The sequence below is a fragment of the Mus caroli genome, chromosome 1, assembly GCF_900094665.2.
Source record: "Mus caroli chromosome 1, CAROLI_EIJ_v1.1, whole genome shotgun sequence".
Classification (NCBI taxonomy): domain Eukaryota; kingdom Metazoa; phylum Chordata; class Mammalia; order Rodentia; family Muridae; genus Mus; species Mus caroli.
In genome coordinates this window covers 88,336,730-88,361,503 of record NC_034570.1, presented here as the reverse complement: position 1 = coordinate 88,361,503, position 24,774 = coordinate 88,336,730, and the positions used below count along the sequence as shown (strand labels likewise).

At 34.1% G+C, this 24,774-nt stretch overlaps 1 protein-coding gene across 1 annotated transcript in view; it reads left to right on the top strand.

Moving 5' to 3' along the window:
- The window catches only part of St8sia4 (ST8 alpha-N-acetyl-neuraminide alpha-2,8-sialyltransferase 4), an 82,577-nt gene extending 58,511 nt beyond the window's left edge, over nt 1-24,066 (top strand). The window contains exon 5 of the mRNA XM_021170320.1: nt 19,781-24,066. Coding sequence (XP_021025979.1) covers nt 19,781-20,063 — 283 coding nt within the window. The 3' untranslated portion in view covers nt 20,064-24,066. The remainder of the gene's footprint in view (nt 1-19,780) is intronic.
- Nucleotides 24,067-24,774: the final 708 nt, after the last annotated feature.

The window sequence follows — 24,774 nt, the reverse complement described above, 5'->3', positions numbered from 1 at the left end:
TCAAACTCAGAAATCTGCCTGCCTCTGCCTCCCAAGTGCTGGGATTAAAGGTGTGCACCACCACTGCCCAGCAAGCTTGTTACTTCTTTCCATCAGTCTTCAGATTTCTAGGATGTGGTTATTAAGTGTCCCTACAACAAGAACTTGCAGAGATCAGCATTTTCATTAGATGCAAAGTTACTTGGAAGAATTTCTGACTGCTAAAGAAGGCCTAGCTCAAATTAAAATGTCATTTTAAAAGATTCAGTAAGTCCAATAACTTATTTCTAATAGTCTCTTGAAATAAATAAAAGGGATTTTGGTTGGAAAACAGATGGAAGGCCCAGGGATGTGATCTGTTGTTCTTCCTTGATTTCAGAAAGAAGTGTGGATATCTATGTTTGTTTTTACTTTCTGATTCTGTAACTATCTCAATTGGGACTGAAAACAGCTTATGTTTCTCTTTTCACTCTGGTGAATGCAAATAGTAGATACATAGGCCTAGTATATTTTCCAAAGAAATACCTCCAGTTTAAATTTGGTAGATTCAATGACCATGGATGTTTGGGAAGCCATGACTATACCTCCATAGGTTATCTTTGACATCCTAATTGTCAATCACTTTCTATTATCTTGACTCCACCTAGAAATTCAGCATTAACCTTTAAAATGAGTGATAGACACAACTTTCTATGAGAAATTTCTTAACTTGCATTAGTGAAAAACTTACGACAACTACCAGCAATAGAGCTATACTGAAACAAGTTGATTGTTCAGCATTTAACTTGACAGACTTAGATGTTTTCAAATTTCAAGTGACCACGTTGATTTGAGTATTTAAAAAATATTAATAGCTTTTCTTAGAGTTCTGTGAGCAAGTCACTAGGAACACAAGAAAACTCAAAGAAAGTAATGTTTATATCCTTAATGCTATCTACTAATACATATTAACTTATATTGTCATGTTATAATTAATGACTTAAACTTTGTATGTACAGGCAGAGAAAAGGAAATATATGAAACCTGTAATAATTTTGATACCAGATATTGCTAGCTGTCATAATTTCCAATATGAAAGTACTAGAATAGCATTAAAGTACAAAGTTAATTCATAATACTTGGCTTTCTTTTCTACCTCAATATGGTATTTAAAATTATGATAGATATCAACTTTTTTAGTTGATATAATAAAATCAGCAAAAAGAGAATCAGTAAAATCCTTGACGGTAAAAATTGTTGACAATTTTTATAGTTAGTGCTACATAGATAACTAATAATATATAAAATTTAACAAAACCAGAGGCTATTCAGTACACGTATGTGGTGAGGTGCTAAGGTTTTATATTAGTCACCTTGAATTCCCAGTACAAATCTGAAACCTGCTTAAGAATGAGGTGCATTGCTAAATACAACATGATCTGAAGGGAAGAATTAGTTTCATTAGGGCAAATCAATAGTTTTTCATTAAAAGGTGGCATTTAAGACCCTGGAGCGCAGGTTGTAATTCCCTACTACAAGATGACAGAGTGAATGAGCCTTGGCATGTGGGTGAGGAGGAAGAAAAGCATTGGAACATTTACAGATTTGAGCAAGAATAATGACAACATCCTACAAGTTCATCTGCTGTAAATTTTCCATTTACTAATCAGAGAACATCATTCTTATTAAAAATAAATAACTAACTCTTAAGAGTTCTGAGCTACAGATAACATGATCAAGTCTGTACTTTTATTTACTTATTTTTTAAATCTGACTTCATCTGGTAACTGGATCTTACAAAAATAAATATTTTTATAATTTACTGGGTGATGATTTACAAACCCTTGATGATCTAGATCTGAACAATAAAAAACAAACAAACAAAAAAAAAAAACCACATAAATAGGAGGAAAAGACCAGGGCAGGATTAGTTAATGGTTTATTGTGTAATTAGAATTTTAGAATATAATTTAGTGCAAAACTTAGAAAAGTGAAAAAGATTATAAAATTGTGAAAATAAGAATCATGTCCTTCATGTCATTGATGGAAACAGGAAATCTTTGTAATTTTTATTTCAGTGTCTGTTGTCTAAAGCATGTTTGAAAATGAAACATCTGTGATACAGAAATATCTTCAATAGGAAGCAACTGTGATACTGAAATATCTTCAATCTTCTTTTTTGTAGGTTTTGGGAAGACTTCCCTTGGGCATATGCCCTAGATAACGCTCTATATTTTAGTGATAATTGCAAAGACTGTGACGTATTACCAGCCCCTCCAAATAAAGACTGGGTCATAGAGAATTAACAATACAATAGATGAAACCTAAACTGTGAAGTAATTTTCTTGTCAAAACTCCTGCATTAAGTGTGAATAAGCACAAAACACTTAATTATTTGTTTTCATTCCATATTTATTTACACTGTACTACAATATTTAAATATTTAAACTATGCAAGATTCTCTGTAGAACTCACAGGAAAATGTCCTGGAGTTTATCAAAGTACTTCACAGAGTCAGTTTTTTTAAATATAGTTTTAATACTGGATCCTGGCAATAGAGTAAAATATTTTTCACATATATACATGGTTTCTTCATGTGCTATTTTTTATTATGAATATTTAATTTTATTCAAACAATCTTTTCTATCATCAGTAATATATGTATATGTATATGTATATGTATATGTATATGTATATGTATATGTATATGTATATGTATATGTATATGTATATGTATATGTATATGTATNTATGTATATGTATATGTATATGTATATGTATATGTATATGTATATGTATATGTATATGTATATGTATATGTATATGTATATGTATATGTATATGTATATATCCTGTCTTCTTTGCAAGTGATGTGATAACTTGTCAACATTTTTGGTGGTTTAATTATATTAATTAATTTTTGGCAAATATATATATATATATATTACATTCTAATCACACTTTTACCTACATTATTTTATCTATTCCATAGTGCTCAAAACAATAAGGTGGACAATTTAGACCAAGAGTTGCATGGAGCAAATTTTTTAAATATTTGGGATCTCCTGTGTTGTGATTAAACATGACTTTCTAGGGCCAAATTAGCTAGATTGGACTTCAACTGCAGTGGGAAGTGAAACAGAGGAGAAAAACTGGAGGAGAATGCGGTAAGGACAGATCAGGATGATTAGAAATGGCGAAGAGCCACCTGTGCACATCAATAGGACGGTGACTCAAACATGGAACAGGCATGTCATTAACGTGTTATAACCAATCGGCTTTATGAGTCTCCCATTAAGAGAAGAAGATCTCAGGGCCAGAAACAAGAATGAAGTCTCAAGACAAGAAAGTGGGTAGCATTAAAAAGTGCTTTATTTCTTAAGTTGTAATCCCAGTGTTTTTCTTGTTACATTCTGAGAGGTGTTGTGATTGGCATATATGAACACTCAATAAAATCCTTTCTCTGTACATGGCTGGCAGCTTACAGAAATTAGACAGCGCTGGATACAAGCTCTGTTCTTTGTTTATTTTCCAGAAGAGTTCTTGTCAAATACAGAGCCTCAAAATGAAGTGGTTGATATGCAGATAAGTGAAAACAAAAATAATTGCAAAACTAATTAAGGTAGATAAATGGAATATTGTTACTAAAAGTTTGTGGCAAATCATTATTCTTTTTAAAATTAAATATGTGTATTATTGTTGGGTATGTGTCCTTAGCACACATGTAGAGATCCAAGGAGAACTTCATAAAGTAGATTCTCTTTGTCCACTTCAGTGTGGTGTTTGATCATTCAGTTCAGGTTGACAGACTCCTGAGGTAGTGTCTCTATCAGCTGAATGTCTTGTCAAGGCTAATTCAGCAATAAGTTTTAGTGATAACTTATAATGAAAATTGTCAGTGAATATTAAATACAATAACAGCATCTATACAGATTTATTTTGGAAAACTATAAATTTAAATGTTAAGATGCAATCTATTCTCATGCCTTACTTTTATAAGCTGCTATTAAAACATTGCATCTAGTGATGACCTCATTAAAAAATTAACCATAGTTATATTGGAAAACATGTAATGGTCAGCTAATTTAGGTATGATAATGTGTTGAATTGTCTGTAAAATTGATCCTCTTGTATTTTAATTATTATATGCTTGTCCATGTATGTGTTTGTCATATTTGTGTTCTTATGCATCCCCTTGTATACCTAGAGACACCTACAATACAAATGTTGAAGGACATCTGTATGAACGTTGCTATACTGAGCTGTTGCATCGCATTTTTTGTTTCATTTATCCAGGGTCTCTCTATGTAGTACAGCTTGATTTCAAGTTCTCTTGTTTCCTGCCTCACGCTCTGAAATGCTGAGATTACAGATGTGGGCAAATGTATTCAGCTTCATGTTAACTCTTTTTCCAGTAGTATTTACAACACTGTACAGACTGTAAATTTAGTCACCATAACAATTTATAAAATAAATATCATTCTAGTTACAAAGATAATGGAATGAAGAGTTAATGTAGAGATCTTGAAAACACTGGCACTATAGATGTATCTGGATTTTCAACACCATTAGCCAGATAGTGCTCATCACTTGCAAAATAGTGGTCCAGGCTAAGGTCTAACACCTTTGATCTATTATCCTCTGAGGATGGTTTTATTATAATAATTTTAGGAATGGCAGAACTGCATTTCAAAGTTGGGCCATATAAACATTTACTTCAGTGTTGTATATATCTGTGGATGACACCTGGAAAAATATCATGACTATGCTCTCTGTAATATGAAACCAATAATAAATAAATAGATTCTGTTGCTTCATCTTATCAAACTGTGCTTTTGAAATGCCAGGTCCCCCTAAAGAACAAAAGGATACTTAGTTAGAAATGTGGCCATTCTAAAGGATATACTAGCATGTCAAGGACTTTAAGGGTTAAGAAATCACTGTCTACTTTCTTACTCACTTATGAATTTTTATTCTTCCATTATAGATGTTTCACTGTTATCCATCTTTGTTTTCCTGTGTTTTCATTATTATGCTAAAATAGAATTCAATGAAGAAGGTATCTGATGAAGAGTAATTTTAACATATTTAGTTGGGCAAAGCCAAGGAAAGAATGGACAATACATGTGTTTATATTAGGGGAATGATTGAGTTTATGTTTATAATCTATGTGGGAGGGGCAATGCAAAATCTAGAATATCAAGCTTAAAGAAAATTGTTTTAAATGAGGAAGAAGAAGGTTGAAGATTAGTTTCCCATTCCCGAAGATCTTCCTGGGCTCCACAGGGTCTTGAGACTTTTGAAAGATTGGCCAGATGTCAGTGAATAACATTGGCGTGAGACTAAGTGTATAGAACACAGAGTTTATTGTGTGGAGGATGTTAGTCAGATGTCATAGACTAAGACACAATGTGGAAGGATCCTGTACCTACAAATGGCTACCCAGTTCTCAAAGTCTTTATTCTGTTTTGTGTCTAAATTATATCTGCATCAATATTTATGTTTGTTTAGGGATCTCTGGCAGGGCTTTGCTCCTGTCCTGTTACAATGAAGCTAATCTAAACTTTCCCCAATTTCCTGATGAGGAATTCTCACCAAGAACTCTACCTCTGCTCTGAAACTTCTACCAATAGACAGTAAATTCAGATTTCTCTAGATAGAAAACTGCAGTTGTAGGCAATGAATCAGCCATGCACGTTTGCAATCTCTTGGTCTACCTGACTAATTCGGTAACCCAAGTACCTAAAATCTCAAGAAGTCAAGTTTGTTTTTATCCAAGTGAAATGGCTCAAGACCTCTAGAATCCTGTAAGTGATGGAATTTAGGACTTTTGATTGAGAGAATATTTTTTCAAACTTTTGCTTGGAAATCTAAACTCAACATATTTTTATAGCTAACACTAAAATATTTTGTTTTGGTAAGAACAACTTTTAGAGAAATCCTCAAAGAAATACTGTCATTTAAGATCTTATTAAAGGAAAGTAGGGCCTTGGATCCTGCAAAAACCACACTGCCAGTGAGGAATAGCAGAGATCTTTCTTGCAGGTATTCTGAGTGAGTGGCCTAAATGCTGCATGCCTGGCACAAAGAGGAACTCTGAAGAGTAGAGAGAAATGGCCCTTGTATTAACACATAACATCTTATGATCAGTTGACCAATTATAGTTAGTAAGGTAGTTGGCTTATGTGGTCCCAGTTGGTATTATACAAGAGACAAAAGACTAAGATAGGGAATTATTTTCTACTGGTGACAGTGGGCTCATGCTTTTTAGTTGTAGCCACAGTAATCATCTAGGATTGTGTCTTAGGTTTGCTCTCTCTCTCTCTCTCTCTCTCTCTCTCTCTCTCTCTCTCTCTCTCTCTCTCTCTCACACACACACACACACACACACACACACACACACACACACACACACACACACAGGCACTCACATTCATTACTGCATTCAGAGATTTCAGTCTGAAGCTTGTGCTACAAAGCAGCATTTATCCACTGTATCTGCCGTGTTCATAGTGTTAATACTATATTTGGCCCCAGTCTAAGGTGGTCAAATAAAAAGTCAATAAATCACAGGACATGGTGGTCCTGAAAGGCACTGGGCTGTTCTTGTAGAGTCTTAGATATTTTGGCCTGAAATGTCACAGCTACTTAGAGCAGAACCAGAGTAATAAGGATATGACCTGAACTTCTTACAGTCATGTGTACAAGCACATTTTGTTTCTGAGGCCAAGAGAGCTGTAATAGACGGATATTTGATGCTGAGCTGACCCACTGTGAGAAAGTACTTCTGGCATCCCCCAGCTGTCATTTAGAATGTGAGATCCAGGATGTGGCGTGTCAACTCAAGCCACTTCAGCATATTGTGGCAATGCAGCTGTCACAGAGATACATATGTCTCTTGAGAAAAACACTCAAACTGTTTCAATCATGTGATGAATACAACTGCACAGAGGAAGACAATTTGACTGTGACACTTTTTTCCTATGGCATGGTGTTTATTAGACATGCAGAATAGTGGAGAGCTAACCCCAGAACGTTTTTTGCTTGTTGACTGCCAAACTCTTTATGGAAGCAGATTTCTCTTAGTCCTCATTTGAGAAGAAGAGGAAACATTTGGATGTTGTTCATATTTAAGCTATGAAGTTATAGTGTATGTTCATCAATGTAGGCAAAGTAGATGGAGAATTTGTGGTGCATTTCAGTGGAACAATTGAAAAGGAGAGGTTTTCACTCTTTGGATTTAATATTTTAAACTATTTTTTAAAAACTCAATCTGGTTGCTCTCAGTTTTTCACCAAATTGCTCTACTTGACCTCAAACTAACTAGCAACTTTTCTATCTTCTGGCTCTTTCTTATTCTCTGGTTTCAACTCCTCTGATGACCTTCACTGAAGGGCATACAGTCAGTCATGACAGAGCCCAACTCCACTGCAGTACACTCACTGTACAAACTCACAGCTGACTGTCTCTCTCCTCCTGCTGCTCTTTCTTTTATTAGATATTTTCTTTATTTACATTTCAAGTGCTATCCCGAAAGTCCCCAATATCTCCCCCCCTCCTCCCCAGCCAACCCACTCCAGCTTCCTGGCCCTGGCATTCCCCTGTACTGGGGCATATAATCTTTGCAAGACCAAGGGCCTCTCCTCAAATTGATGGCCCACTAGGCCATGCTCTGCTACATATGCAACTAGAGACACAGCTCTGGGGGTTACTGGTTAGTACATACTGTTACTCCTATTGTTACTCCTATAGGGTTGCAGACCCCTTTAGCTTCTTGGGTACTTTCTCAAGCTCTTTCACTAGGGGCCCTGTGTTCCATTCAATAGATGACTGTGAGCATCACTTCTGTATTTGCCAGGCACTGGCATAGCCTCACAGGAGACAGCTATATTAGGTCCTGTCAGTAAAACCGTTCTGGCATGTGCAATAGTTTCTGGGTTTGGTAGTTGTATATGGGATGGATCTCTGAGTGGGGCAGTCTCTGGATGGTCCTTCCTTCCATGTCAGCTCTGAACTTTGTCTCTGTAACTCCTTCCATGGGTATTTTGTTCCCCATTCTAAGAAGGAACAAAGTATCCACACTTTGGTCTTCCTTGTTCTTGAGTTTCATGTGTTTTGCAAATTGTATCTTGGGTATTCTGAGCTTGTGGGCTAATATCCACTTAAAAGTGAGTACATATTGTGCGAGTTCCTTTGTGATTGGGTTACCTCACTCAGGATGATGCCCTCCAGGTCCATCCATTTGCCTAGGAATTTCATAAATTCATTTTTTTAATAGCTGAGTAGTACTCCATTGTGTAGATGTACCATATTTTCTGTATCCATTCCTCTGTTGAGGGACATCTGGGTTCTTTGCAGCTTCTGGCTATTATAAATAAGGCTGCTATGAACATAGTGGAGCATGTGTTCTTATTACAAGTTGGCACATCTTCTGGGTTTCATCCCAGGAGAGAAATTGCTGGATCTTTCAGTAGTACTTTGTCCAATTTTCTGAGGAACCACCAGACTGATTTCCACAGTGGTTGTACAAGCTTGCAATTTCACCAACAATGGAGGAGTGTTCCTCTTTCTCCAAATCCTTGCCAGCATATTCTGTCACCTGAATTTTTGATCTTACCCATTCTGACTGGTGTGAGGCAGAATCTCAGGGTTGTTTTGATTTGCATTTCCCTGATGATTAAGGATGTTGAACATTTTTTCAGGTGCTTCTCAGCCATTTGGTATTCTTCAGTTGAGAATTCTTTGTTTAGCTCTGCACCCCATTTTTAATAGGGTTATTTGATTTTTTGGAGTTCATCTTCTTGAGTTCTTTATACATAATGGATATTCGTCCCCTATCAGATTTAGGATTGGTAAAGATCCTTTCCCAGTTGGTCAGTGGCCTTTTTGTCTCATTGTCTTTTGCCTTACAGAAGCTTTGCAATTTTATGAGGTCCCATTTGTCAATTTTCATTCTTATAGCACAAGCCCTTGGTGTTCTGTTCAGGAATTTTTTCCCCTGTACCCATATTTTCGAGGCTTTTCCCTACTTCCTCCTGTATACATTTCAGTGTCTCTGGTTTTATGTGGAGTTCCTTGACCCACTTGGACATTTTCGTGTGTATTTTTCTCATTTATTTCAGGCAAAGAAATTGTTTATCTTGTGGTCTTTTATCTCTTAAATTCTGTTTTTCTATGTAGCCTAAACATTTTTCAAACTGAGGTCTTGCATTTGATCTAATCCAAAATTGTTATATCAGAAATGCAAAACATCTTTAAAATGATTACGTTTATTCCTTCTGGATTTCATATATGACTTTTGTTATTCTTTTTTCCATCTTCTCCTTTACTGCTCCCTGTGCCCTGCTGATCTTTCCTGCCAGCATTCTTTCTGCTTTTTTATATTATCATTATGTATGTTGTGACCCACTAAGTTTAACCAGAGCCATATCTTTGTTGTCCATTCATAACTCAAAGACTCTGGACAATTCTTGATGTTCCCACACATTTTTTTCTTTCCTTTCTTTCCTTTCTTTCTTTCTTTCTTTCTTTCTTTCTTTCTTTCTTTCTTTCTTTCTTTCTTTCTTTCTTTCTTTCTTTCTTTCTTTTTTGCTTTTTCAAGATAGGGTTTCTCTGTATAGCCCTGGCTGTCCTGGAACTCACTTTGTAGACCAGGCTGGCCTCGAACTCAGAAATCTCCCTGCCTCTGCCTCCTGAGTGCTGGAATTAAAGGCATGTGCCACCACGCCCAGCTGTTCCCATACATCTTAAAGCTTTTCATTAGTATTGAATTTAATTTATCAATTCTTTCAAAGAACAAATATTACCAAAACCACTAAGACATTTCAGATGTATTTGTTAGTTAACAGTTTTAAAGTTTTAATTTGTTTAACAATATTTTAAAAATTTTTGTTTTAATATTTAAGGGGTAACCAATATGACTTTTTGACCCCTTCTGCAACCCAGACTCATTTATTCTTTTTTAAATGTTACATGTGTTATGTGATTATGGGATTTTATGCAAAGAATTTGTCACAAAATATAAAAAATAATAGTCCATGAATCTACCAACAGAAAGATGGTCACAAACATTGTACATGTTCATTGTAAGGCAATACCCCATATTGTCTGTCTTCAGATATTTTCCCATGTAAACCAATCATCAAACAAAGGAGTAGAGATTCTTTGTCATGGAAATATTCCTCTTGAGTAATCACAACAAAAAGCCATTTCGATTACATTGTCTTTGTGAATAGAGCTTTGTTTCACTCTTTTCGAGTTTTATTGTTATGAAATCTGAGCTAATTTTCTCCATCAGCTTATATTCTTTTCCAAAGTGTCTATTGATTAGAAGTTTGTGACTCTAATTGCTGAGTTTTTACTTTATCTGCATAGCTAAAAGAAATCAAATTGTATGAAGATTGTAGTTGTCTTAGTACTTTAAATTCCCATGAATTTCATGATTGGTATATTAAGTTGAACTACATAGTTCACAGGGAAGATGGATAGATATCTCATGACTACTTTTCTGGCTTTTTGAAACTTCCCAAATCCCAAAGCAGTAAGCATTGGACTTTTTTATTTGCTCATTAGTTTTCTTTTATTGTGCCAGATAATTTTCTAGCTCTAGATGTATATTATAGGCAGGAATCTGTTAAATTCTCTTTAAAAAAAAAAAGCAGGTGCTAAACTCAACTTAGACTCATAGTTAAGCATTATGTATGCACATGCTTAATAGTGTGGTTAAACCTTTATAATCAATTGTTACAACACAATGTGGTGTATTGAAATTCACATGTCTGTAATTTATAATTCAGTGAACTATTGCTTCTAATGTATGATTCAGTTCCCTCTACATTCCTGAAGTAAGATATTTAACCTGGTACAGGAATCAGGAGCAGTTATAAGGCCCTCACTCAAAGGATTCACTTAAGTTGATTTTCAATGCAACAAAGTTGCCAAATTCAAATGTTAAGCAGATCTATCATACCACGAATGATAGACAGGAAGATCACAAGTTCAAGGCTAGCAGGGATGCATGGTGAGACATCATTTAAAAAGCAAAACAAAACAAAAGCTTCACACTTATTTAAGAAAATAAACCAATTTTCTTTTATCACTTACCTCCTTACAGTCTCCCTCTCCTGCATCCCCTCTCTCTTGTGATGAAGTATTTCTTTGTAGTTCAGGCAGGCCTTAAACTTAAGATTCTCTTAACTTCACCCAGTATGTGCTCTTTGAAGAATTTGTTTTTTAACTCTCATTTTAAACAGTAGGACTCATAGAACTATGAATAAAATTTATAGACAGATATATAGATGGTTGATTGATACCAATTATAAAATATTACTGTTCTGTAAATTTAGGATTATATTATAATTAATATTTATATTTTCCTCCCAGGTAGTTCTTGAGTGTTTCAGACAATTTTCTGACATTTTGAGAAAGTGCTGTGTCCTATACAGAAACTCTAGGCATGAGCACTCAAGGCTACCTTTTTATTATAACAGTTTTTTTTTTTTCTGGAGTTATTTTACTCACATATTTAAATTAAAAATTTAATGATTTTCATTTATTGATAGGAATACTTAACCATCATTGCAACCAATTTAGGATAATTTTATTATCCTAAAGAAAGTTTCTGTGTATCATCAGCCATTCCCCCAAATCCTCTGTTCCTTGAACTCCAGTTCCTGGCCATGTATAATAAACTTTTTGTTTAAAGAAACAACAGTCCCCTGTACATTTCATATTAATGGAATCACATGCAGTGCATTTTGTAACTTCTGTCTTCTACTTACCATACTTTATAAGAATTGGAATGTGTCATGCAATAGATTAGCATTTTTTTTTATTTTAGGTGGCAGATAACATTCTCTTGTGGTATATACCATACCTCATCTATTCATAGAAAATATAATTGCTTCCATTTTTTGGACCATTAAATAAAATTTGTATCCTAGACACACAGTTTCTAAACTCTTGGGTTCTTGCAGGAGAAGATTCAAAAATAACAATAAATAGGACTTCATTCAGTATGTTTTAGAATAGATGAAAACTAAATCTGAACATAGTCAAGCTGACTTCTGAATATAGCAAGGGACAAATGGGGATTCGTATCAAAGGAGCATAAACAATGAAAATTACTAAGAAACATAATATTGATTTGTTGGGATATGTGCTTAAACTGGACTGTGCAAGGATGGACAGGGACTCTGAAATTGGGGCTTACCTAAGAAGGGGGCTCACAAGAGCCTAAACCTGGGTTCAACAATATAAATAGACTTCAGTCAATTAGGATGACAAACCTCATAATGAGAGTATGTCGAGTGAATGGTTTGTCACACAAGTGCCTGGTTTTATAGTACTATTTTCACTTTGTAGTTTTCTATAACACAAAGCAGTGTATGCTATGAAGCAGTTATCTTTTCAGTTACAGTTCTTATTGTTTCCTTTCTTCACGGGAACATTGTGGGGTATTTTTGTTTTGTTTTTTGTTTTGTTTTTGTTTGTTTGTTTGTTTAATGCATGGCAATGTTTGGCTACTCATGAGCTATTTTATACATGTGCCTTGTGTCTTCAGTGACTCTGTCTGAAAAGGTGAAAAGAGTGGGTAACTAAGATTGAGACCATGAGACTGACATCTGAGCAATAAAGACATGGAAGTGACATTAAAATTTATTAAATTCACATATGATGTAGCAAACTTTTTTTTTGTTTGTTTGGTTTTTTTTTGTTGTTTTGTTTTTCAAGACAGGGTTTCTCTGTATAGCCCTGGCTGTCCTGGAACTCACTTTGTAGACCAGGCTGACCTCGAACTCAGAAATCTGCCTGCCTCTGTTTCCTGAGTGTTGGGATTAAAGGCGTGTGCCACCACTGCCTGGCTCAAAGCAAACTCTTATACGCTGTCTTATAGCCTGGCAAATTTCAGTTGTCAAACACAATTAGACGATTTCCTGTAGTCCCCTTGTGCAGTAAATATGCAGCAGTAGCATGCCTAGAGACTTACAAATCTTTGCAAAATACATGGGACTTTCACTCAACCAAAATGCTCTTCTCCTTTTACATCCTCATGAGTAGTTCTTTATTGAGTAAGAAATTAATTCAGAGGACAGCAGAATGAAAAGTGAGCATTTCTGTCATCTTCTAATCCTTTATAAAAACTATAAACACAGAGCATTATGCTTAAAGAGAGCCCCTTCAGACAGGAAACTTTAAAGTTGGGAAAAGTTTGTAAAACTTGTGGATTTTGCTGGTCAGAACTTTGCAAACTTGAAAAGTATAAGGATCACATTTGTTGGTCTCTGTTCCTCTTGAAATAGATTTCAGACAAGCTCCATTCTTTGAGCTTCAGGTAACCTGACCTACTGAACTGAGATGTGCTCTATCATTTGTAAACAGTACTTTTGCATCAAATTGAAATCATCAGCCTTTAAAAGCCATTTAAGCACTGTTTCCAGAGTAAGGTTAACTCTTGTGGGGAAAGCCTCCTTCTGATAGCTGCAAGCATGACCTCAAAGTGGCTTCTTGGACCAAATGTTTATAAGAAAGAAACATTTACATGGATAAGTACTTTGTTCATTTCCCCAAAACTAACCTCCTGTTACTAAATCGTTGGGTGGTTTAACCCCCACAACTCCCTTCCTCTTTCTTTATAGGACTCCATATCTCCATGTAAGTGGTTGGCTTTTACTTCCTTTTAGTCCTGGGAGGAAAATGCATGGTTTATCATGTATTTCATGATTTTTTTTGTGTGTATCAAAAGGACATTACATAAATGTCACTGAGGAGGTATTTTAGACTCAACCCCTTTTATCTCAAATGATGGGTCCAGTATTTCACTTTTTTTCTTTAATTTCAGTTTCAGTTATGTACTCAGTTTTTTCCACGATGTAAATTGAGTTAAAGGGCTCACAGAACTTGTCGTATGATATGACATCTTTCTAAATATCACTACTGATTCCATTTGCTAGCTTCAAATTTTAAGTATTATTTTTTAAATACCCAAAACATTTTGTTAAGTACAATTAGAAACTGTTTATAGATGATGGCTTTAAAAATACCCCCTTCATCAATATCTTTCTATCCTAGTGATGATCTGAGCCTTCAATGTCGCTTGTACAAATTCAATTTAATACTTCTCAGAATCGATATATATCTATAGATAAATACATATGTCTATAGATATAGATATAGATTATATATATATATGTAGAATAGGTATATGAATGGTACAGTTTTATATATATATATATATATATATATATATATATATATGTATATGCAGATAGTCCTTCTGGATATTTTTGCTTCAATCTCTCTCACTTTTCAGCAAGATTTTACTGTATCAGGTTAATAATTAAAGTTTCATACATATGTACCTTTATTCTATAAACCCCTCCTCACTTTCCTCTAACCACACTTATCAAGTTCATAGATGCTATTATGTATAAATAGATATGTATTTAGTGTTGAGCACTTGTCATTAGATAACCAAGAAGTCTCATCTCTGTGGAAGACAAATTCTCCCCATCAAAGAAGTTGCTAACTATCTCTAAGTCTTCATCAATAAACAGAGCCCTGTGAAATTCCTCCCATCCATATTGGTATATAAACTGGTATCAACATTGGGTCTTTTTTAGATAACCATATGATTGGGATTTCATGGTTGCAACTCCCCTGTCATTTATAGAAGATATAAGTTTATAGCAATCTTGGTCCTCTGGCTCTTGCAATCTTTCCACCCTCTGTATGTGATTTTAACTGTGCCTTAGAAATAAAAGTTGTGTTATAGATAGAACAATTGTGTCTGAATACTCCTGTTCAGTTGTTCTCTGCATTTTCCAGTTATGGATTTCTATAACAGTCTGTATGTTGTAAAAGAAGTTTCTTGTATGACAGGTGAAAGCTACACTAGCTGTGGGTATAAGGAAGTAGTTAGAATGCAGTTAGGGTTTACTCTTGTTGAAGAAAGTGGCAGTAGTTAGTTCTCCTTTACAACATAGCACCTCCATGCTCCATCCATTTCCTTCCTGCAAAGTAAGAAACAGTTAATTTTTAGAGGTTTTTATGCAATGTTTATTTAATATTGAAAAATAGTTTTGAAGTTTAATGGTATTTTTCATATGGAGAAGTATTTTATATCTCTCTTGTTTTGCAGACATGTACTGAAACTGGGTTGGATTTTTTTCAGAGCTGATTATAGCATGTCTTCCAAATTAAATATATATATATAAACATATATATATATATATATATATATTTATGTTCTATATATTTATATATTATATTATTATATAATACAATAATATCACTATAATATAGCATATAAATATATAAAATAATATTTATATGTTACTATATATTTACATATTATATATTTATATATCTATTAAGTATATATATCAGGGTATTATCTTGACATCAATATTCTGAAGAACATTTCTGCCACAGACACTGACCCCATGTTAGAGAGCAGTACCTTCTTCTTCTCTATTATGTAGATATTCTTAAATCTTTAACAGAATAACAATAGAATAACAATAAGAATAACAATAGCTTGTTGGCTGAACAAATCAGGCAGAATATTTTTCTTCTGGAGCCATGAGCTTAACCACACGTTATACAATACAATAGAATTCATCATGAGATATTATGAACATCATGTGGTAGTTTGAATCTGGGTTTATGAATTAAATTCCAGTAGTTAGAGTAATTCTCTAATAAAATATGAGGCACATGATAAAATACCAAAACTCATTGTGAATAACTACACAAAGCATTTCTACTGACTTCTATCCTAATTGATTTCCAAGGGCACAGAACATAACAGAATATGTAATCAACTTGGGCATGAGAAAATTTCCTAGTAACAGCAGAAACAACCTTTGAGAAAGTTTTCTTATAATATTAGTAATAACACAAAACGTCAGGCTAAACAGATAACAGTTACCTAGGCCTTATCATTCCAACTCAGTCTTAACATTTTAGGTAGTCCTTAATATGTTGCTGGTCCTTAACATTGTCTCTAGGCCTTAACAGATCCATATGTAATTTTAAGAGATAATTTCTAAGCATGAAGTTGGATTTGTATATAGGATTGAAAAATAGCTTCCTTCATGACTTGTTGAGAGCAAGCAAATATCGTTCACTATGTGGTAAACACCATGATGGATTCCTTCACATTTACCATTTCTTTCACATCATTGTATCATAAAGTATTCTAAATATTATTGAGTTTCAAACAGGTGATGCAGCTTCTTGTTGTATTGACAGAATTTGGTCATAAATCGAGCCTTTTGTAGCATTTCAGATTTTAGTTTACTTGAAGAACATGGAAATTTTATTGGAAGAAGATTAATAAGATCTTTTGATTATTAAGAACTGACATTTCATAGTTGGACCAGTGAGACCTATGGTACCTACAACATTGTTTTTCCATTCATAAATACATAACTTTCTAAGTAAATATTTGGCATAGCAATATTAAAGGATAGTGTCTTTACATTGTAGTATTAAAACAAAAGGGAAGAAAAAGGTAGACAGAACAAGAAGGGAGGAAGGAAATTGTTTTTGTTTACTTTGTTTGTTGTTGAGGTTCTCTGTGTAGCCTTGGCTGTCTTGGAGCTTGTCCTGTAGACATGCCAGCTTTCTGAGTCCTGGGATTAAAGGTGTGTTCTACCTCCTCCCTGCAGTGATTTTAAAAACTATACTTTGGGTGTGGCTTGCAAGGTTGACACATATTTTCAAGCTACTTATGCAAATGGAATTAAAAAATACACTTCCTTGTTCTTTTGGATTACAATTTGCTTCTGGCAAAGTATCAAATCAGTAATTTTGATTGGCAGATATAGTACCAAGCATGCCATCAAGATGTCTACAGTACCTGCTAAAAGTATTTATCTAAGATTCTAATTTTTTGAATTACACAGACTTTTGTTACTATTTATTTAAATAGTTTTGTTACCAGGATTGCTAGAAGTATTTTAAGGGTTTGAGAGGCTTGATAAAGTTGATATTTATATGGAAAAGCACACTAAAAAAATTTTAAAGTAATGGTCAATTTAAAATATATGTCTTATTAGTCACAATACTTAAGCTAGAATAAATAAGATTTTATGTTCAGGATAGGAACAAATATTTCACAAAGGCAAAAAGCACAGAGGAGCTAGGTATTGAGAATAAATATAAATTAGGGGATGCAAAACAACATAGATTCATTCTCTGTCCCAAAGTGAGAACTGCTAGAGGTAATGGACTGATTCTTTGGGTCTCTGGATTGGTACAGCTGGGGTGACTCTTGTCTTGAAGGGGCAGACACCATACTAACATTTATGATGGGAAAAGAAAGAAAATTTGTTTTGAAAGATGCAGGAGGTCATTTTGGCAACTGGTTGGTAGGAATCTTCTGACAAATTTTATACTCTTACCATGCAGGAACATATAAGCATTTGCCCTGATTTTAAAGATGAAAGATATACTGATACCTTGTGATTGTCATACCTTTTATTTTGAGGCTACTCAACCACCTCCTCCATTCCTCTGTGTCCTACCTCTTTATTTCACACCCATCCAATCTTGGTCCTCATTATAAAACCAACTAACCAACCAACCAACCAATCAATCAAACAAACAAACAAACAAATAAACAAAAAGATATGTGAGCCCAATTTGTGCTATCACCTGCCAAGCATGTCTTATTTTGTCACCTCATAGTTAAATGCTATTTCTATATTGAAGAAGAATAGTAATTTCCTTCATAGGGCCTCCCATTTGTCTAGTCTTGTGTTCTGGACCCCATGTATGGAATTTTATCCCATGGCAATTGTGTCATTATTGCCTTGTTGGGCATGTCTTCCAAGGGCAGTTATTATTGTAAATTCACAAGGCTTACAGTTTAGTAAGATGATTCTAGTAGTCTCTTCTGGTCAGATGAAGGTTACCTTTCAGTTCAACACTACGAAAGCCTGTAGGGCAAAGCTTTGAGATAGTGCCAGCTTGATTGCTCCACGCTTTATAATTCCTCAACAAGAATAGTATTTTATTGTAAAGTTCTCGTGGGTAATCAAGAACAAGGGTATCAGCTTATAGTGTGGAGAGGTTGATGAGATCACAGTAGCCCAGCAACTACAAAATGTAACCCATTCTTTGCACTTGGTCATTTCATTTCTTATCCTTGTTGTGTGTAGTTGGGGGTTGATGCCACCACACTATAAAATGCTTTATGTTAGCTATTTTTATGTGCTTTATGCATATAGTTTAGCAGTCTTGTATAATTTTAGATTTTATCACTTAAATAAGCTTTGAGCTTTAGTTTATCTATCCCATATTTCCTCAACTGGCTTTCCATATACACTTTTACCTTTTCTGTTCTATTATTTCTGGACACCATCAGTTGACTAAATGGGAAAAATTATTATCACTTATATATCTGACAGAGGTATAGCATCTAGACATACATACAAGCAAAAAAAAAGCCCATATTATTTTAAATTAAATAAAAACTTTAAAAAAGAAAACTAGAAAATCATAATAAAATACAAAGTAACACATTAAAAGAAACAATGGGAACTGCCTCTTCATATATGGAAGGCAGGACATATTTCTAAACTTTAGAAATTATAGCAAAAGCAATAAAAATTTTAAAAAAGGAATATATTAAGTATACTGTATTTGATCAAGATACATTTATAGTCACAGGAAATTCACACTCTTCCTCTTTTAGTTGTTTTCACATGACATCATTTTCCTTAAGGAAATGATGTGCCCAAAAGTGCTGGAGATCCCCTTTCCTCTAAAGGTGATTATTATCTGTGGGTTTGTATAATATTCAGGCCAGCAAAATTTGGCAAGTAAGATGGATCTGAGAATTTTGAACTATTTTATTGTTGTTACAAGTTAATATTATGAAATACATTTCACCATGGGAATACATCTTACATACTTAAGCTGAAATTCATGGTCTCACAGAAGGTTCTGGCTAATAAATAATGGGTCACAAAACAAACAAAAGGACAGGAATGTGGGTAAAGGACCTGAATGGAGGACTAAGATGACATAGGAGGGATGAAGAAAAGAGGGTGGGGTAAGAGAAAACAGAAAGCAGCATACATGTATGAAATTACCAGGGAACATTTTTACCAATAAAGAATTTTAAAATATCAAATTATATATAGTGAACTCTATTAATTTATTATAAAAATAGATTTATTTGTCTTAGTGTTTTTTGTTTTGTTGATATAATGCTTTAAATTTTCTCTATTAAAATATGGTTTTATGATTGGAGTTGAAAAGGTCAGTTGACATAATTTGAGTTAAGCATTCATTTGGCTTTTTTTGGGTGTTTGAGAATGGTTTTGTGTAAGCTTGAGGTTGGAGGTCAATGTTGGGTGCTGCTACCATAGGAAAGATGATGAATGAGACTCAAGAATCCACCTCCCTCTGCATACCATGTGAAGGCTGTCATGTGACATCTGACAATCAAATCTGGGTCATTGATGTTATGATTTTCAATGACATTTACATCATTATGTAAATATTCTACTCAGAATATTAGATACAAGTTTATTCCTGATTAATTTGGAATTACATATTCTAGAATAGAATTAACCTATGTTTTCATGTCCCTTAGCTGTTTTTATGGAATAACAAATATATAAGGAGATAAAAGAAAATACAGAAGTATAAAATTTTCTATCTACATATATGCTACTTTTTAGTAATCACTGAAAAGTTTATTCATATTTATACATTGTGTTTGGTACATGATATGATTTTTATAGAATGTGTTCTTGTATATTACTGTGAATTTTCTCTGTTTTACTTTTGTTTTTGTTTCTTCTAGATACTGGCTGACGAACAAAGTTCCTATCAAAAGACCTAGCACAGGTCTCCTCATGTATACACTTGCCACCAGATTCTGTGATGAAATTCACCTTTATGGATTCTGGCCATTTCCCAAGGATCTGAACGGAAAAGCTGTCAAATATCATTACTATGATGACTTAAAATATAGATACTTTTCCAACGCAAGTCCTCACAGGATGCCATTAGAATTTAAAACATTGAATGTGCTACACAATAGAGGAGCTCTAAAACTGACCACAGGAAAGTGCATGAAGCAATAAGGCACACTTGGAAGGATAAAAACTGAACACAGACATTTTTTTTTAAAGATGCTTCTGGAGATTTAGAAACAGGATCCACGAGAAGGCTGGGTTTCAGCCTCCACCATTGACTGAGTAGCTGAAATGGAAGTCTATGTGACTTCACCACCAGCTGATGAAAAACCTGCAAAGTGCTCTGACCATAACATATTCTGACTTCAAGGGTCCTAGTAAGTGCCACTTCCATGAAGAATACAGTTTGAATGTATTATCAGTAGTGTTTACAAGATTCAACAGTGCACTCAACATCAGTTAGCAAAGCAAATGTGTTCATCACTGTGGGGCAGCCACTGTCATGCCAAGCACACTGGAAGAGGAACCCAGGAGCACAACTCAGCCCTTGGGACGTGAAAACATCCTTAATAGAAATAAAGAAGGAGAGAGTTCAAGGGTGACATCCATGACATGAAGCAACTTGAGGAAATGCTTTCAGTCAGGACACTGAGGATGGTCATGTTTACGTTTTGCTTATATTTCTTGTTTGTCTTCTGACATTTATTTTGGTTCGGGTTTGGGTGCTTAGAAATTCATTTGAGATACAGAAATGGGAAACACATGTGAATGAGAAAAATGAACATCAAACAGTCCTTTCTAAAGTCGTTATATTTTTTTAAACAACAGTCACACCAAACTTATGCTTGTTTGTTTGTTTTACTTTGCACAACTCTAAATCTCTGGATTATAGATCAATGGTGTAGTGGGTACCAGCCAAACTATACCACTCGATATTAGTAAACTATTATGAAGGAGTGATATTTGAAAAATGGTAAAAATAGCAGAAAAGTTTCACTCTTGGTACCAAAGATTATATCATGTTCCTACACAGTAAGCCACTCTCCTGTTATAAAGAGAATATATTATTAACATGAACACATTTATATGATGTTAATAGGAAACTCAGCTCTACACAGTTAAAAATTTTCAAATTCAAACATTACTTTTAATTTATTTCTTTGACATTTCATCATAATTTTGTGGAAATCCATGGCCAGGTAAATTGTTGGATTGAAGTAGCTGAAATGAGACTTCTCATTCAGTAAAATCATCTTGGCCATTCAGGTGCAGAGATCAATATGAACCACTTACTATTATTTTAAAATTTCTCTCCACAAAATAAGATGATTAACTGAGTGTTGTTTTCATAACAGATAATTAATTCAAAGCAGTTTAATAATAACACATCAACAACACGTCAAATGAATTCAGTTAACAAGGATTTTTCTATAGTTAAGTACAGTTCCATTATGACTACATTTTTAAAGGAACGTGAACTTACTCATAGAGTGACTTACTGACTTACATACGTGACTGAATTGACTGGTGGCCAGGCTTTCTGTTTCTTTTGAAAGCAGAACTATATTCTCACTTCTGCTTTTGCCTGCAGCAACTTAACATGACTTCCTGTTTCTTGGGGAAGGCAATCAGAAGAAAGCAGAAATGGCATGAAAAATGTGTATGTTTTGTTTTTCTAAGTCAGGCAATCTAAAATGAATGAAGAGCACAGCAAAGGTATACATATATATTTTATATGTATTCATATTATGGGCAAGGATAGTCATGTAGTACAGTTACCAAATTTTTAATATTAGCTGCAGTGTTTTTTAAAACAGTGACAGAATCTCGGGATAAAAATAGCAGTTTCTGAGAATCCATGTATCTATCAGAAAGGAAAAGACAATGGATATGGGCATTTTATAACCAGTATAAATTATCTCAATATACCTTTATCATTAAATTTCATTTCTATTTAGCAATTCAATAAATTTAATAAAAAGTGTTAAATATGTGTTATGTAGATGTTAAATTGAAAGTCTAATACATTGGATGTGTGAATATTGGATAATATATAAAACTTATTTTGAACTCTATGCAGATCTGTGTTCCCACCAACAGGTAACATGAATTCCTTAGAAATCCAGAGGTCACAAGTAAATTCTGGCAAGTAAATACTATCTTGGCACTCATTCAAAGTATGTATCTGAAAGCAGCAGCATACTGTCTTGACTGAAATTTTAAGAAGGAAAAAAAAGATGTGTTTAAACAACATTTTGGCCACAGCAAGCACAGCTCAGCCACTCACTTTTGCACGCATTGATGTCTATCTCTTACATGCATTGAGTAGTGCCTTTTAATGTCTTTGCATTGATTCTTCACCCTCAGCTTTGTGTTTCCTAAATGCTTGCCCAGTTAGAGAAGTGTTCAGTATCAAAAGGGCTTCAGATTTGAGAGATAACTACTTTTGTTCATCTCAGGGAACTTTCAGTACACAAGAATGGATTCAATTAAAGACATTTAGTACTCAAAGAGGAAATATTGTGTGAGATTATTTCATCCTCACACACACACCCTTTCATTTGCCATCACTGCTCAATCCCTATCATGGCTTTCTTACAGGAGGAAGGCAAGGAGAGAATTGAAGACTAACAGTAGAGAAAAGAGTTAGGACTTAACACACATGATGGCATAAGGAATCATAACAACATCAAATTATAAGCATATACTTGAACTACTTGTGATTTCCTTAATATGGTATGCTAGCAGCTTTATTTGTTTTATTTCCTTTTTCTAATGTTTTAATCATGCACTTGGGAATACCCAGGTAGCTGACTGTAAAATATCCCAGTCACTGAGCTAACATGATTGCTACTGTGCTTTTGACATGAACAGACCATGGAAATATTCTCATCATTGCTACTCAGCATAAAGTATACTTAATAAAAAGTTGTTGAAAGAAAATATGAATCAATAATAGATTTTCAGAGCAAATCTAGTGATTCAGCCCACAGGACCAATGAAAGTACTGTGGAAGTTTTCCTCACTTAGAGAAGGTGCTGGGCATTCAAATGTCTTCATGTGTTGTATTTCATACGAACTGTATATCAATTGTTAATGAAAATCTCCACATATATCCTTACAGAAATGCTTTATTCAAGAAATGCTAAGGGTAGTGTACAGACAAGTGAGTTACTCAGTTACTATTCAAGAAAGGGTAAGCAAAGTAATTTATTTATAGTTGTGCCAATTAGTCATAATACATATTATGTGATATTTGGTTCACAGAGTTGTTTTCATGTGATTATTATAAGGACTATCTATAGTTGTGGAAGGGGGATGGAAAAGTTGTGTATAGTTAGCTGGTATCTCTACAAGTTTGAGAGTTTCCCCATTAAATGTTATCAATATACCAAGGTTTTAATAAAAACAAGTAAGGTTAATTATTTGTATTTGATAAACAAACTCCAAATACAACCCATCTAGAAATAGATATTTTATTATATATGTGCTATAAATATATCTATATAGTACAAATAGAAATGTGTGATGCATATATACCATGTTATATATGTATATCTGTGTGTACACACTGATTCTGTAATATGTGCACAGCTAGATGTGTGTTATATTGATATCTTCAGGGTCTGCACTGTGAACTGCCCTGGAGATCATGGCCACTTTAAAAACAAAAGTTCTTTTGAAACTTCATTTACTACTCTGCTTTAAGAAAGACCTACTTTGTAGCTGACTTATATGTTCTTTCCTAGAGAAATAGTAAGCAACTAGTATGTTCAAATCTTTCAAAACAAAAGTGAAGGAAAAAATATCTTCAAGCTGGCAATGTATTTATTTAAATTGCGGTTTTTTGATTGTTGGTCTAGGTTGTGTGTTTCTCTTTTATGTAGCGCCTTTTAAGAAATACTGTTTTTTTGTGTGTGTGTAGGTGAAAGCACAAGTGTTTTTTATGTATATAGCAAGAAGAGAAAAAAAAAGAGTTTACAGATAGCTTTGCTGCATAGGATAATTGCTACTGAGTCTTTCTTATACCATCTGTGGAAAGGAAGGATGAAGCTTACTCTGTAGGTTCATTCTGATCAACAATATCTTCTGTTGTTTGTGCATAGCAATGGACTATTACTGCTTTATCATTTGTACAATTGTAAAATAAATTAAATTACTTGTTTTTCAATATTTTCTCTTATCTTCTATATCTATGCCTTCAACTTCATGACATATGTCAATATGGGGTGACTGCATTTATGGAGGTTTCATTACTGCTTGAGTCTTTTCCAATTTCAGCCTCACAATTAGTTTAAACATTTATTTCAAATGTACTCATGGATGTATAAGTAATTTCAATACCAGCATGAATATCAGGCAGCACTCAAAAGTTTGGGGGTGGAATATTTTCTGTGTGCTTTGGAGTCTGGGACCTTCACTACATAGGTTACTGCAATTGTTTCTAATTCATACTTCCACTAGGTATTATAGCTGAGTCATTTGCCCTCTGGGACTAGAGCATTGTTGACTTTTTATACAGAATTTCCCAGGGCTGCCTGTTAATATGTGACTTCATCTGCAAATTGCTGCCATTTGCTGTTTGCCTCCCAGAAGATGATTTAGAAGGACTATTTACTTAAATCGTTTCCCAGACCTTTCAATAACTTACAAATCTATGTTTTCAGTCATAACCTCTCTATTTGGGAACACACTTTAAAAGTAATTTTATGAGGTACCTTTCAACATTGTACAATTATGAGTCAAATGCTACTAGACACTATCACAGGACTATTAGGAATGGTTGATAAGTCTATATGCCCTTTTTATTTTTTCCTTAAGCTTTCATACCTACATTTACTTTTCAGTATCCATAAATAATGTTCATTCTATCTCTTTC